The sequence below is a fragment of the Citrus sinensis genome, chromosome 5, assembly GCF_022201045.2.
Source record: "Citrus sinensis cultivar Valencia sweet orange chromosome 5, DVS_A1.0, whole genome shotgun sequence".
NCBI classification, from domain to species: Eukaryota; Viridiplantae; Streptophyta; class Magnoliopsida; order Sapindales; family Rutaceae; genus Citrus; species Citrus sinensis.
This window is the reverse complement of record NC_068560.1, coordinates 31,008,558-31,025,271: the sequence shown is the minus strand read 5'-3', so window position 1 is coordinate 31,025,271 and position 16,714 is coordinate 31,008,558. Positions and strand designations below refer to the sequence as shown.

Genomic DNA, 16,714 nt, shown 5'->3' with positions numbered 1-16,714 from the left:
CCAAAAATGCATATGCACTTCAACTATCTCTAAACTATAAACAATTGATTTGATTATCCAGAAATTTGATAACAATCTTAAATTCTGTCATAGCTTATCTTTTTCAGAATTTTTCTTGGACAAGGATGGCATAAATCACCAAATATAAGAAACAATTGATTTGATTATCCAGAAATTTTATTTTTCTTGGACAAGGATGGCATAAATCACCAAATGTAGAAATCAAGAAGGGAAAAAGAATTTGCAAAAATAAAGGGCAGATTGGCAAATTTTAAAACTGCCATGATAATTTTCAATAGCCAATATATGCTGTACAGTATATAAACATGTTTTGACTTGAAATGTGACATCCACCCTTTTACCCATTTCCTCTCCCATTGCAGCTTTTGAGATAATATATATATTTTTATCTACACTACTCTGGAGAAATAGCCAATTTTACTTCTTAACCAAATCCAAACCCTTCATTGCCTTCATGAATTGCAAGCAGCAGTCTCTCCTCTAGATGCTGCTTAGAAGGATATTCCGGCAAATCTAATTGATTGAAACTGCAGAAATAATGGGGTGTGGGTCAGTAAATTATCTGCAAAACGATGAACTTGCTAGAAACTATTAACAGCATTTTCATTCAACAAACTCCAGACAATAGAAGTTTGCAAAGCACATCAGAAAAGCCGGTCTAATCAGATAAAAATAAAAATTGGACTAAGGAACTAAGAATCATAATTACCAAGTATGAGCAGAAGGCAAATGATCTATGCTGCCATATGCCTTGTGTATTTGAAACTTCTGTGAACCTGAAATTCCTTGAAGTGCACTGAAACCTTCCAAGGGCACCTAAAGTATTGAAATGAGACAGTAAGACTACTAGATCTAGGCAAGAGTTCTCAGGTGCAACAATAGAAAGGTACCAGTTGCTTAATGTGATGAACAAATATAAATTGTCACTTTCGAGCTTATTTTCATTTGCATTTACCAACAGCTTCTCATTCAAGATTTGGAACCCAATAAAACTCTACAGCCTACTCTGGATAAAATTAAAAAAAGTGTGTCAGCATTCCTCTGCCAAAGAGGAGTGACATATATTTAAATCAGAACTAAATCCTTGAGCTATTGGCTAGTCAGCATTGGATTTCTATTGAATAAGCCATGACTAATAAACAAAAAGATTAGCCATTCCAAAGTGTGTGCATGCATATATGCAAATCAAATCAAAACAACATTATTAAGAAAATCAGTTATCCAGTTCTAAGGAATGAAGTACTTGAAATCGAACAGACATATAAATCTATAATGATACAGATACAGTTCTTTTCTGTGATGTCATTAGTTCAAATTTATGATCTTATAGGATTTGTTGTTCTTGGGCTTGGGGATTTTTAACATTTTCCTTTGCAGACTTCTTGTCCCTCCTCTATGTACATTTCCTACATATAATATACTCATTTTGTTTGGCTACAAGCTTGTTTCCCCGGTGATATGTCACCAATCATTGGCTGCCATGTGTCTTATCATTTATGTGATAATTATTAGCATATCACTAAATGTCACATCAGATGCCCAATCACTTGGGACAAAAATTATGTACCCAACTTGTAAGCATAGCATTAGCCTTTACCTTTGAGGTGCCAGTCACAAACTGCAGAAGACGAGCCTTATCCTCCTTGCTGAACCCTTGAACAACCTCCCAAAACCACTGGATAACAGGAGATGCAGCACTATATCCAGAATATTCCGTATTTGCCCTCATGTCATCCACTGAAACACATTGTTTGCCAATTTTTGTAAGAAGCCAATTTTGGTTAAGTAGACAACAAAATTGGAGAATGATACAACATGAACAAGCCAAAAAGTACAGAAAAAACCATCAACGAAACTCACAATCAATATCCGGAAGCCCACTAATCAATAATTCTAATTCCTTGTCATTGAAGATAGATATCAACTCCCCAGGAATTAGTTCGGTAAATCCCTCCAGAAAAGCATTTATTTGAGGCCGAATAGCAGTCGTCAAACGATGCTCCGCAACTAAATCCACATACTGGTGCTTATTCTCCTCAGTAACTTTAATATTCCGTCCACCAGGAATTAGCTCATAGTCGGTTACCTGCATATGTTCATAGCAACATTGAGATAAGAAAAAAGAGAGAAAAAGGCAGTTAATGAAAGGGTGAGTGAATTCATTACCTGCGCCCTTTCATACAAAATCAGCTTCTCCTCATCAGCATCAATACTAAAAGTGAGGTCAAGAACATCACTGATGTCATTCTGCAAAAAGGGAAGGGAAGTTACCAGATAAGATACAACCCAACAAATGGAAAAATTAGGTGAAACTCAAAAGATGCGGGGAAAAAAAATGCAGCAGACCTCAAGCATCCACTTCAGGTTTTTGAAGTAATCTGGATCAATAGCTTCAATGTCATGATAAGTAACTTTAACCCCCAGGATGTGCTTGTAGAAAGATCGAGTAAAATGGACATCCAACAGTTGCCCGTCAAAAAGAGCTTTTCCAACCTAAAGAAGATTTTGAGGAATGAGCAGCAAGGAAAAATGAATAACCAAGTCATTATAACTAGAGCATCAAAATGTACTCACAACTCGCCCAACAAACTTGAAATATGAAAGATGTTCAGTTTGGTAAACAGAGTTGGGGTTGGGCTGGAATGTTGATTCATTGCCCACTGTTGTGAAAAGTAGGGCTCCCTTGTCAAAAATAACCCTTGACAGCAATTGGTACCACTCCCTTGTAAGGCCACCGGCATCAATGCCTTCCTCTCCTTGAAAGTGAACAGTCAACCTTCCCTTCAAATCTTGCGTTGATCGCATGCGCAGTTGGTTGTATGAATCTTCAAGAATGTAAGCTCTTCTTACAGATATTCTCAAAGGACTGTGGTGGTGATCATGTTGATGCTTTATTTTTGATCTGAAATGTGCACGCTTATTGTCAAAATCAACAAAGCGAGGAACCTTCAGCATGAGTGAGAAAGACTTCTCTAGTAATCCAGGATTTTGACGGATGAATGCATTTAGCAGCTTCCTGTGCTTTTCTGAGAACCTCACGAAAGCAATCTGTTTTTCATCAACTTTTGTAACATGCCCTGAGGTTTTCTGCTGGGCAGAAGATGTACTAGTTTCTTCGACCTCAGAAACTGCAACTACACCAAAATCATGACTGGAACCTGGTTGTGCAGGATGCAACTTTTCACACATCACAAAGAATGATTCTATATATGGTAAGATGTTCTGAGCACCAGCAGGAAGGGGTGATGTGGCACTGAAGGCTTTGGCAGCTGAAGTTTTTGCAGTAGTAAACAAATCAGGAGAAGAATCTGAAAAGCTCTCTATTTTGCTTATGCATGTACTCAGCTCCAGCCACAAAGGTTCCAAAGCTGCATTGATCTCCCGTACCTGGGAAAGAGCTGCAGTATGTTCCTTCTCAGGAAGAATCTGCTGATCCTTATCTTTCTCAGTTAGGGACGAAACAAGAGCACTTAGGGTCTGCAGAACCCTTAAGATTGCAGCTCCATCAGAAGATGATGTACTGAGGAGTGCTTTCACGGTTTCACCAAACCTATGTAGCTCATCCATACCAGATTTAGTTAACTTTTGTATTGCATCTGCTAGCTCAGTAATAAATAATTGGCAATGAGTTGGAGCAATCACCACCAATTTATTCATTACATCTGCCACCAGTGTGTACGCATTATCTGACAAACTGAGTGGAAAAAACAATGTCAGCTCAAGTGCGTTAAAAAAAAGGGGAAAAAAAAGTCATATAAAAACATTAAGAAAACATCAATTGCCAGCACGATATATTAAATCAAGCCAGCTCGGATATTAACACTTCAGAATAGATGTGCACGTAATCTAGAAAGTTGCTGACACAACAAATAACGCTCTTCAAATTCATCATTGTAGGTAGAAGAGAAGAAAGATAAAAACAGTTGAAATAATGAGCACGCACAAGCAGACACACAAGCATAGTCACGCCCAAAAGGAGCTCTAGACTTAAAGATGTTCTCTCATACCCTTCTCGTGCAAGCAATGAGCTTAGGAGTCGAAGTTCTGCTTGTGGCAAGTTAAGCAGCACATTTTGGGCATCACATTCGTCATTTGCACCAGAAGTTGTGGGTTTCGAAGAATCAACAACATTGGACGATGAAACAGAAACGCCGGAAGGAGCACCATGAGATTCTGTATTCATCCCAGCATCTGATATGGGTATTTGTTGTTCAGTTGTGGATTCCGCAGACTTGTTTGGTGAATTGCTTTCAGCATTATCAATAAGGACCTCCACTAAGTTAAGCAGCTGAAACAAAGCACAAAAAGTGAGCATAAACCCAGAGCAGCCAGTACAATAACTATAAGCCCAAAATACCGGAAAGGAGTTAACATTTATTAGAAAGAACATGACCTGTTCCAGATGTGCTATACTCCTCAAATACAGAGGTTGGTTCAAGAGACTTAAAAGCAACATGATGGATATATATCCTTTCTCCTGCTGCTTTCCTTCTATTTCACACCCTTCAACCATCACAGATTTGCCACGTGCCTGATCAATATTCTCTGGCTCTTGTAGGGAAGGGAGAGACAGCCTAAGCTGAAGCAAAATCTTTGCAACAAGGGGATGATTACGAGCCAAGTATGTCAAAGTTTCAAGAATACGCCGGGACACCAAAGGAGGAACTCCTACAAAAGAAAAAGGGTACAACAATAAGACTTTTAACAATTATGGCAATAAGTACAAGAGGCAACAAATTCTTCCAAATTATTGATTCAATGCTCTAGCAATAATATAAACATACACTTACCATCATAATGTTGGGGACGGGAATAAACCACATTGTTCTGGCAGGCATAAAGCCGATATGATGGCTCAACAGCATTTGAAGAATTAGCCGGTTTTCTCGTATCAAGCATCAGCATATCCATCAGAATTTTAACCATAGACGTTCTGGTTTCATTGTGTGCACATAAATTCAAGAAAAGCCTCTGCAATGCACCTTTATACAGTGGCTGCAATTTAAAATAAAACAAATGATGAATAGATAAATTTATATAAAGAAAAACATTAAATGAGCATATAACACAGGAGAACTCCTATTCATAAATTAATAAAAAAAAATTAAATGAGCATATAATACAAGAGAACCAAATTCCACCGAGTAAATACCTGAACTATACGAAGCAACCGAATCAGTGCGTGAAGAGCTTCTGTGCCAACTAAAGGAGCTCCATCAGCTTCAACTACCTTAGAAGCCATAGTCCTGCGGGAAGTAATACTTCCCACAGCTCTGTCCAGGGCTGATCCCAAACCTTCACCACGCCTAGAAGGCTCACCTCTGCGATTTCTAGGGTACATACCAAATAAGGTATGGTTATGATAACGGTTTGCAAATCTTTCACGCAACATGTTAGCCTCCGCAACAAGAGCAGGGGTGAGATTGGCAAGAATAGCATCTGATGATGTTAAGAGAACCTGTAAGGGAAATAAAGTTTAGTCACAAATAGGTAGCAGACAATTACAGAAAAATGCAAATTATACCTCTTCTCTCAAATCTGAAGAAAATGTCGCTATGATGGAGACTGTATCCATTTCAACTGGTTGACCTTCAAGTTCCTGGGATTGATGAAGCCTTTGAGCTCGCTGTTGTGCTAAAACTTCTTCTCGGATATCAGGAGGAAGTGCCGCAAGGAATTCCGGATCAATATCTCCAGCATTTTGTGGTTCAGCATTTGAAGGCTGTGTCACCTGACCCTGCTGAGCCGAAAGAACTTCTGCACGCAACTCCTCAGGGAGAGCTTCCAAGAATGCAGGATCAATGGATCCTGAACCAGCATTGGTGTTTATTTGCTGCTCCACTGCTGGAGCATCCTGATCTGCTTCCCGGCTAGAATTTTCTGAAACCTCAGTCACACTATGAAGAGGTGCATCTCGCCCACTTACAGGAGTAGAATGCCCAAAGGACACATTGGTTCTTCTAATACGAGTTCCTTGTTGATCACCCGAAGGCATTCTATCAGCTGAACCTTGCCTTTCTCCACCATCGTCATGGCCATCAGCACTTCCAATTTCAACATCTAGGCTCCTGAGGCTTTCCCCTAAAGTAGCTCCAGATCCACCACTTTCTTGACTCACTGCTTCAACATCCCGCACAACTGCATCATTCTGTTCAAACTGCATTTCGGCAGATTGTGGGTGTGTAATTGATGCATGCGTTCCCTGCACAGAATCACTTGCAGCAGGCCTCACATCAGCATTACCAGAGCTTTCAATTGCAGCAGTGGAGGAAGGTGGGGCATTAATATTTTCAGTATTCACATTGTTCTCCCCAGGAATTTCAGGCCTTGCACCTGCTTCTGACTCCTGTAATTGACTACCTTCAATATTATTCTGAGGTTCAGCTGGTGACGTGCTCTGATCAGGTTTCTGAGGCAAGGGTCGCCTCAACTGGGAAATAAGTATTTCTTCAAGCCCTTGTGGTACCACAGCCGCACTAGATCCACCATTTTGCTGATTATCATCCATCCACAAGTTCAGACGATGTCCATGACGTCCGCTCCTCAAAGAACGGAAAATAGTATCCAGCCGTGACGAGGTACTCTCCACGTTCCTATCTGCGAAGAAATTATCATTTGCATTCTCTGCATCAGAAAAATCAGGGTCAAACATCATAGATATATGGCACACTCGAAAGTATTTAACAGACCTTCAAAAAAGGGAGATTAAAACCAGAAGACAAAGGAGAAGAACTGGGGGAAGGGTAAAAACACTTTCCATTTTTCTTCTTTTGCACATGTTTGGTGATATTCCTGGAATACTAGTTCATCACAACTAGGCATACCTGATTGTCTAGCAGGCGCAGAGTGACTTGAGGACGATGGTCCCAGCAAAAGAGGATGTCGTGAAGAGGCAACACTGTCACCGTTTCTCCCCAACAGACTGTAAATGGATGTAGTCCTTGCTTGACGCCTAGAGCCAAAAACATCAACTGGCATCACATGAAGAGTTTCATTTGGGAAGCTATGATCTCTGCCAAAAACCTCAATATGGTCAAAGACATTTATCCCATGGATGCCCTCCTCCAATCTGAGAATAATACCATCCTCATCATCCTCCTCATCATCATCATCTTCCTCCAGTACTTCCTCATCAAACTCGTCATCATCAATCTCATGATCATCTTGATCAGTGTCAGGATGAGGCAGGTGATGGACTTCATCCTCTTCCAAATCATTATGTTCTTCATCCTCGTCCTCATCTTCATCTTCATCCACTTCATCCCCATCATCACCGGACATCTCTTCATCTTCATCTTCTTCATCAAGATTTTCTTGCACGTGAGGCTGGATTTCAAATCGGATTCCAACCGTATCAATGCCATTTTCCAGACCCCGCATATCCTCGGAAGTTTCTTGCATGTAGTCATCCTCTGGTGCAGGAGCAAACCCTCCATCAAGATCCTGGTCATGTTCCATATCATCTGTAACAGCCTCAGATCCACCATAGTTTGGTCCAGTATTGAAAGACTCAACATGATCAGCTGCGACAGAATCTTGATTGGATTGGGATGCCACTTCCACGGTCTGGGATGTGTCAACAACATTATCTGTGCTTTCAGTCTGACCATGGCCAGGAGCTTTTGCCAAATTCTCACCCTTAGCAGCATTGGATTCAGTAGAATGAACATGTTCCTTCGTTACCAACTCTAGAGCTTTGACAAGCCCTATAACAACTTTAGGTGAATTAGAATGATCCAAATCCAACACTTCAAGAGTTCGAGTCAGCGACCTAACCAGACCAACATCTATAAAAGTGGCAGAAGCTTCTGCTGTAATACATGAACCAGTAGGTGTTCGAGCAGCTAGAATGTCATTCACTAAATCAACAAAAGTTTGAATATCATCACCTGCTGGCCTAAAACCACTACATGAGTCAACAAAACCATTGAAAATATAGCTGATGTCTGTCAACACCCTCCTCCTTCCCTCTGCAGAGCGGACACAAGACGCCACCAAGAATTGATTAGCCCTGCTGGCTAGTTTATGCCTCCATTCACCATCTACTTTCCTATCCTTTTTGGAATTTCGACAATAGGGAATAAACCTGTGAAGAATATGCTGAAATATTCCTCCTGTGCAAAAGCCAGTAGCACTCCTGCAGCTACTAACTTCAGCATCTCTTCGGAGAAGAATAGGAACAGATGAAGAATACATCAATAAAATCTCTGTCAACAGTTTCAAGATAAATACAACCTTTGCAAGAGATGCAGAAGCATCCTGACTACTGGCTTCATTATCTCCAATAACAGTAGCAATGGCTTTTCCTTTTCCTTTAATAGCGGCAACATCAATGTCCATATCACTTGATGATGGTGCATCAAGGTGCAAATCAGCCACCACATCATCTTTCATTGGAGGTACAAAAGCAGTGACTGAATCCAAAAGAAGTTCAATCACATTAATGAAGCTCTGGGGAGATTTCCGATGAACTTTGACGGTTTTATTATTTGAATCATGAACCTTTCCACTGCCAGGGCCTGTTGTGTTCATCCCACCCAGACTACCCTTTCCATCATTAGTCTGTGTTTTGTCTTTCTCTGATATCTTTTCCTTCTCTTTTTCTTTCTCTTTGGACTTCTCTCTGTCACGGTCCTTCAGCAAGACAATGTAAGGCCTGTCACCGACCATCTCAACTTGACACACAGATTGAGCAGCTAGCATAAAAATCCCAGGATCTCTTGAAATTGCAGAACTTAAGCTCAGAAGGAAATTCCGTGGAGTGATCCGCCCATTTGAGTGCCTGTGTCCACTTGAGTGCCTGTTAGCAGCAGCCACAAGGGTGTGTTTTATCTCAGATTCCATGGCTTGCTGAAGAGTCTGGGGATCTTCAAGGACATGGCGGATGATAGTAGCAGCAACATTGTCGAATCCAGGGAATAAGCTACTTGTTGGCAATGAAAGCAGTGAACTTACACCCCCAGCATCAAGAAAACAAACAGCAATAGAATGAGTTCTGGAGAGAGTCGAACATAGCTGCAGAACAGCATGCATAGTTTCAGATGGAAGCCGCTTCTTGATACAATCACAAGCAATCTCAATAAGCCTCTTCTGCTCCTGAATATCAATGTGCTTTGATGATCCTAATAAATGCAGCTTGTTTTGCTTATCCTCGTCAATGTTGATTGAAGTCTGCTGGTTACTAATACCATCTCTCTTCAACAGCTCTGCAATGTCAGAATTCAATTTCTGATCAACTTGCAGCAGTCGATCAACAGCAAGAAAAGCTGTGGTTATCCACTTTGGAACTTGATTCTTCTCCTTGTCAGATGAACCAGGATTCCATTGTTCAAGTAGCTCAGACACCAGTTTTACAAGACCATTCTTAGCGGCAACTTCCCGTGCCCCAGCATCTTCATGAAGAAGCAAAGCAAGAACATGCAACAGAGCAGATAGCATGCAATTGTTTCTGCTGTCAGTGATCAAACAACACTCCTTCACTTGGTTGATGATAAAGGAGATGACATTAGACCTGTATTGACCTTCATTCTGGGAGCATATCAACACAAGCAGGTCCCGAACCGGAAAAGCTAGAGGTTCCTTCATCAGAAGCAGCTTTGTGCATGTTGATAACAACTCTTCAATTGGAGGAAGTTGGGCCATTTCTTCTTCAAGTGGCTGAGAACTGACATTTGCAGCATCTTCCTTTCCTTCTGATTCAGAGTTTCCCAGGGACATGGCAAGTGCACGGGCAAGTTCATCATCTTCTTGGGCTTCCTCTGGATGGGAAAATAACCACTCCATTGCCAGCTCCACGCTATTTGATCCAACTTGCCTTAAAGCTTCCTCTGCCCTAGGCCTGGAAAAACCCATCTCCACAATTGTTGAAATAGTTGTTTCATTTGGAGGAGGGCCAGTAATACGAGCATTGGTACTGCTACTGACATTTTTCACTTCAACCCCAGAGTAAATGTGCCTAATGATAGAAATAATTGCAGTAATGAAATCATAGCTGCATTCAGTAAACTGTGGATGAGTCCAAACAGGAAGCACTGCCTTCAATACCATGGATTGAAGCATCTTCACAAAAGTCTCAGCATCCCGTGGGAAAGGTATATCTCCATTTATAAGAGGCTGTGAAAGCAAGTGTCTCGTAAATGGAGATAAAATAAAAGAAGATGTTACCATGTGATCCATAAGTTTACCATAACTTGCCAAGGGACCATAGATCCAAGCATGATCTGCATCTTCCTTTTCATCTTGTTTTACATTTCCATCATCAGTCTCCATTGGAGATGCAGGAGTCCTGTTAACCGCAAAAAGCAATTGACTCGTAGCTTCAAATGTCATCAAAACTGATTGAACAACCCCATGCCCGTATAAGCAATTTAACAATATTGGATTACAGGATTCCGGCCTGTCCAGTAGAATGCCATCAATGAAATTAACAACTTTACCAAAGTAGCGACATTTGGTTGATATAGAAGCCTCGGATCTAGAAGGATTTACATGGCCTCCAAAATTCATGTGATCCAGTGCAATGGAAGCAAAAGTAGAAGCCACTGATTTCGAAGAAGGGGACACACTCACAGTTTCATCTCGCCGACGAGCAGGAAGCAACATTGCCTTCCCCAGCTCCTGAAACAAATGGGTAATGTGAAAGGAAAGTGATCTCACCATGTCGCAGCAAGAGGTATAATATGATCTCTGCTTATCGTATTCCTTTTTACTGCCAGAATCAGCAGCATCCGATGAAGGAGAAGGATTGGCTCCAAGCCAGAGATTTGAAGGACTGTCAGTACTCAGCCTATGTCTAAAGCCAGTGGCACGCCCAAGATCACGGTATAGGTTGATGAGATCAAAAAACTGAGCTTCAATACTCCATCCTGATGTCCTCCTCCTCAATAAAGGATCAAGGAACTGCCTGAACGAGTTGAATCTTTGCTCTTCAGACTCATGTGTACTTAATTCAGACTGTTGTGGTTCAGCAGCAGAATCAGCTCCATCATCCTCCAGCTCAAGTTTGGCATCTTCAAGAAGAGCAATCTGCCATAAAATTTCACGATGGACCCGCCCAATATCTGTAAGAACATCTTTGCTACCATTTCCAAATTCTGCCAGTAGTGCAGTTACCCAACGATTGTCCTTGGAGGCAGCAAGAAATAGAAGGAACTCAACAAGGAAAAGAGATGAAAAGAGGCCATTATCTGGCACTATCCTTGGATCCAGCAGAAAAGACCCTGAAACTGCACTAAATCTAGCCAAAACTTTCTTCAAATGATCCCTAAGGGCAGAACAGAAGGCACGCGCCAGAGGAGCTGAGTGATGTTGAGTAAAACCCTTGAAGACCATAGTGCTGTGCAAGGCAATAGATGTTCCTTCAGATGACTGTGCAATACTTGGCCTTAATAGAAGCTTTAGTAAAGCTTCTATTCCCGATTTCTCCACAAATAACCGACAGGTTTCAGTATTCTCCATTGTTCTATGAAGCAGAACCATCAAATGGAATATTGATAATTGAACAAACTGCTCATCACTAATGCCTTCTGTAGCAGTAGTGGAATCAACTGTATCACTGATGCCATCAGCAGCAGAATCAACCGCATCAAGCAAACAGCTAGGTCCTTCATTTTCTCTGTCTTCAGAATCCATTTCCATTGCAGTACTCGAACCAATCTTCCCCGATGACCCAGCAGAGTTATTGTCCCCAAGCAAAGCAATTTTATCAACAATTTCAATGATTATATCAACACCCGTGCCCCTCAACGAAGACACATGGCGCAGGAGTTCTTCCACTGCATTTGCCAGTGGAACAACAGCATCATTCATTGGAATGACATATTTTTTGCTGGTAAATATGTCCACAAGGAATCGCAATGCTGAAGCTTCTTTCACTGCTTCTAATCCTTTGGCATTGAGACAGATGGCACCAAGGCCATTTGGAACACATGTAATGGCCTTTGAAGAAGGAAGTATTCCAGATACCACCGATGACAAGAATGCATCAGGAAGACCCATTTCAAGCAACAGAGGGAGACAGGTTGGGTCTTTGTGAATAATTTCACTCATAACAGTTACAGCTGAGTAATAAATTTCGCCTCCAAATTTATCTACATTTCCATATATTAGTGACAAAGTACCAGGTAAAGCGCTATCATGGGAGTTTAGGGGTGGTCGGGTAGAATTTGCAGGGGCATATGTAGCAGACCCCAGTGCCTTCAGAAGAACCTTGATAAGCCTCTTCTGGGTGTAAACATGATCTTCATTATATCTCGAAAACTCACTGATATTCATCGAATTGTGATTTTCTGCAGCTAAACCAACAATTCTATGTACTTCAATTTGTAGCCTCTGGGCCATCAGCTCCACTCCCCCCAAATCTCTAAGCACTGTCACCGCTGAACTACTGTAGTCCATTAGCTTCTGTAAACCTTTCACAGCCAAGTAGACAAGATGAATATGGGCAGGATCAGAATCCTCCAACAGCGGCAAAAAAGTGGATACCATTCCAGAACCCCTCACATTAGTCCCTGAAGCTGAGGATGAAATAATGTGAAGCATGTAGAAATGAAGAAGTGCCTCAATAAAGGCGAGGGATGATGGGTCATTGGAATTTTTCAGAGACATAATTGCCCTCTGAAGCACATTAAGAAGAATCATCCGATTCCCAATAGCAAAACTGATAGTTGATCCACTCAGAATGCGTGCCCGCTCATGAGACGATGAATATGCAGCTAACTGGGCTCCCAAAGAAAGCATTGCAAGAGTTCTAATAGTCCCAGGAACAGTTTCATCAGACCGTACAATCCTGATTAACTCATTTGTATACTCAGGCTCATTAGCGAAAAAGGAAATCAGCTCATCATTGGCATCACTAGACTGAACAAGCACAATAAAGGCAAGAAGGCAGATCCTGCTGTACAGCCTGCATATTCTGGGTGAGCGGAAGGCATGAGCATATCTGATTCTTGTCAGCAACGCAAACCGGAGCTCAGAAGCTACGTTGTACTGTTCGATGCACTGTTTCATCAAAACCAGATCATCCTCCTTCCTTAAATGTAGGTCTGGAATATGTATAACTCTTGAGCTTGAAAAACTTGCATTGCAACTGTTTTCCTCAGTGCTCTGGGCACTGAGCCCATGCAATTCAAAATAGAGTGTCGAACCAACTCGATAATGAGACTTGTCGCCATCATTTTCTTCTTCAGATGGAAACAAAGAAAGCCCATCCTCCTGCTTTCTCTCATTTGCCATAACACATGAGTATAAACCTAAGCCCTCTTCCTTGCTCCCCCATCCCTGAGCTAAAGATAAGAGAGAGCTGTTTACAGAGCCCAATCCAATCAACTTCCCATTTCCATGCAGCTTAGATGGATTTATTTTCACAAGTGCAGAAAGCGTCTCTAATGTGGCTATAAGAATCTCAGGATCTGTGGAAGAAAGTAGGAGCTTGAAATGCTGAACATGAACAAGAAAAATATATCAGACCAAACACAGTTGCATATGCTTGCTTATATCTAACAGGTTAAAATGATAAATAACAAATTCACATTCGATCCTTTCAGTTGGAGATTACTTGTGAGAAATACATGACTTACCTCTAAGCCGTCAAATGAACCCTTGTTAGGACAATTCTCCAATATTATTTGCATTACTCGTAATATTTGAAGAACTTCATGTTTTGGAAATGGAGTATCATCTTCTAAAATTTTATCTGACAATAAAAGGTCGTTCCTAGAAGCCAAGTATGTCTTGAAATATGTATCAAAATGCAGAAACAATGGCCTCCAATGATGAAAATTTCCCTGAAGTCAAAGGAACAGGTGAGTAAAAGAACACAAGGGGGATCAATAGAAAACTTGACCCATGAGGTTTAGCATGTTCTCACCTTACTGTACTCCCAGCGAAAGCCAGATAGAGGTATTACTATGTCTTGTAATGGACTGTGGATCACCTTGTCAATGAAGGCTTTAATTTTAGGAGGCTGCAATAGAGACACAAATTAAGCATTAGATTAAAAAAATAAAAAAATGCAAAATAATCCAAATGAAGCAAAAGTATTATAAAAATGTGAACAATAATTCCAAATATATTCTTGGCAAACATATGTTTACTTTTAGACAAATGGATGAATGAAAGTAATACTCCCAAACATAAAGTTTGCATGGTAAATGCAAACAGCAATTTAGAAATATCATTACACTAGAATGACATACTCAGTCACTGCTTATCACACTCAAATATTTAGTTAGCAATTTAGACCATTTCCAGGTATTCAATTAGAAGAAATTCACTCATGAAATGTCATTTAACCAAACAGTTATTTATAGATGGATGCTGAGAAGAATAATTAAATGGAAATAAGACAACAGGAAGCAATGCAAACTCAAAACATAGCAAAAAATTACCAGTAAATGACCTCCTAAGTTTGATCAGATAATACGTTCAGTCGCAAGAGTGAAAGATTTCTAATCAGAACCTATGTTACAAACCTACACACTTTTATTTAACTTGATGAATCTATCAGACCACCACAGCATGAATGTCCAGACTCCATAAGTTACAGTCATTAAAAGTTAAAAAATTGCAAGGATCTGTTAGCATCATTGAGAGGATTCCAAGAACCTATTCTAGAAAAGTATCAAACAAAAAGGACACGGCAATGCATACAAGGCCTTTAGTCAGCCAAAAAGAACTAAAGCAGTTCATTAGCCTCATATCCAGTCTTTGGAAGTCAGTATTCAGTAGGTGTACCACTTCAAACAAAGGCCACCATTGTAACATTTATAACTAGACATACCATGGGAAATGGCTATCGTGCAAATTTCAAGACACCATAGGATAAAGGTTAGTTTGAAAACATCCGATGCAAAAGTTTTAATCAGAAATATCCAACTAGCATTGATGTCATTCACTTAAAACATTACCATGTTAGGTCACAGTCGATATCATAATTTTCGGCTCACTGCTACCTCTAACCTCTAAGAAACAAACAACATACACCCTTTTATCAGATTAACAACCTCAATAAAATACTAGAGAATTAAAACTAAGGCAGCCTTACAATTCTATTAACTTAAAAGTATATCAACACACACTTACGACACAAGATTATACCAAATTAGTAGCAGACACTAAAGCCAGTTGCCGGCAGCAGCCAACACAAAAAATGAGAGGCTCAATTCAAGTGGGGCCCATTAGACCCCCTTTTTTCAATCAAATCTGACCATAGAAAACAATAAGGCCCTAACAAAACCCTAATCAACGACTTGAACACACAGTATTCGTATTTTTCAATAAAACCCTAATCATAAGAGAGGTTAACAAAAAATAAAACAAAACAAAATAACAGGACTTAAATTTAGGAAAAAAAACTTACGGGCTCAGAGTCGAGTTTAACAGAAGGACCGATAGAGTTCTCGCCGGAAATAAGCTGTCGCAGCCTCGCCGGCAAAGTTGATCTTGCGGTCGCCATCTCATCTCAACTCAAAATTCGCTGCTTTCTAAGACTACTGCCACAAAAACACAAAAATTTTTAAAATAATAATAATAATAATAATAATAACCTCTAAAAAAAATTTGAAAAAAGAAATCCAACCAACCAAAGCAAAACCCCTTAAAACCACTGCAATTTTAACTAGAAAATAAACTTTTTGAAGAAGAAAACCAAGTTAGATCAGATACCTGAGAGGCATATAAAAATACTGAGAGAGATTTAAGAGAGAGTGGGAGAGATTTAAGACAGAGAGAGAGAGAGAGAGAGAGAGAGAGAGAGAATGAGAGAGAGGCGAAACCCCAAAGCAAAGAGAAGAAGGAAAAGAGAGGTGGGGTTTGTTTTTGTTTTGTTATTATTTTTTTCTTTTTATTTTAGCCTTTTCTTGGTTTATGCTTTTGTTTGCAATTAAATGACAAAATAATTTTGTATTTTTAGGTCATTATTGTTCGCCACGGAAGACACAGTTCTATTTATACAGTGAGAGGCTGACGCACACAAAGCAACACAGTGAGTATGCGACCGAGTTGTTTCAACTTGCAGTCGCTCTCGTTTTGAGAAAGGCCGTTTTGCATTTCTTGCCCCTTCTAGTTTCCTGTATTTCTTTTTCTTTCTTTCCTTTTCATTTTTTAATCAAGTCGGTTTCCATATTTTATATTTTATTATTACGAATTTGCGTCTACCTTTTTTTTCTTTCTAGCCAAACAGGACTGAGTTCGAACTCCAATCTAAACTTAGACCTCCCTCTTGTGCGTCCTGAGATTATTCCTTCTAGAATTTCATTTTTATCACTTAATTTTTTAATAACTTATTTTTTCTCCATATTTTACAATGGTCGCTAAAAAAAGCATACCATCAAAGAGTGAATATGCTTGTTTATTTTTTTGTATTTTATGTATGATTTTCATAATCACATCTGAATAGGAAAAGTGAATTTTTGTATTTTTTATCTTAATGAAAAATGTTAGAATATGTAGTAAATATTATATCCCAAAGTATATCTATTAAAATATACTTATTTTTTAAAATATAAAACCTAACCATTTTTTTGTTTTGACTTACAAGAACATATATGTTTAATAATTATGTTTAAATTTTTTAAATTTATAAAAATAAACAAGATGGCACTTTTATTCATATATAAAAAATGTTATTCAAATATTTATATTCAAACCCATTTAAACTTTAGTCACATTTATACATATTAAAAATTCATATAAA

General features: G+C 39.6%; 1 protein-coding gene across 2 annotated transcripts; it reads right to left on the bottom strand.

The window, feature by feature from the left end:
- Positions 1 to 143: 143 nt before the first annotated feature.
- Positions 144 to 15,882, bottom strand: LOC102609169 (E3 ubiquitin-protein ligase UPL2-like). Of its 2 annotated transcripts, none has more exons than XM_006472357.4 (17): positions 15,685 to 15,882; positions 15,380 to 15,512; positions 13,889 to 13,984; positions 13,599 to 13,805; positions 6,846 to 13,458; positions 5,546 to 6,645; positions 5,174 to 5,479; positions 4,812 to 5,016; positions 4,415 to 4,689; positions 4,029 to 4,309; positions 2,596 to 3,715; positions 2,368 to 2,514; positions 2,188 to 2,268; positions 1,882 to 2,107; positions 1,619 to 1,758; positions 731 to 837; positions 144 to 548 (listed from the first exon to the last, which is right to left on the bottom strand). In XM_006472357.4, the coding sequence occupies exons 2-17, from the start codon at positions 15,473 to 15,475 to the stop codon at positions 446 to 448; spliced, it is 11,103 nt and encodes a 3,700-aa protein (XP_006472420.2). In that variant the 5' UTR covers positions 15,476 to 15,512; positions 15,685 to 15,882; the 3' UTR covers positions 144 to 445. The 2 variants fall into 2 exon arrangements, with proteins under 2 accessions (XP_006472420.2, XP_015384132.2); XM_015528646.3 differs by having other exon boundaries at positions 15,380 to 15,509.
- Between the last annotated feature and the right edge of the window lie 832 nt (positions 15,883 to 16,714).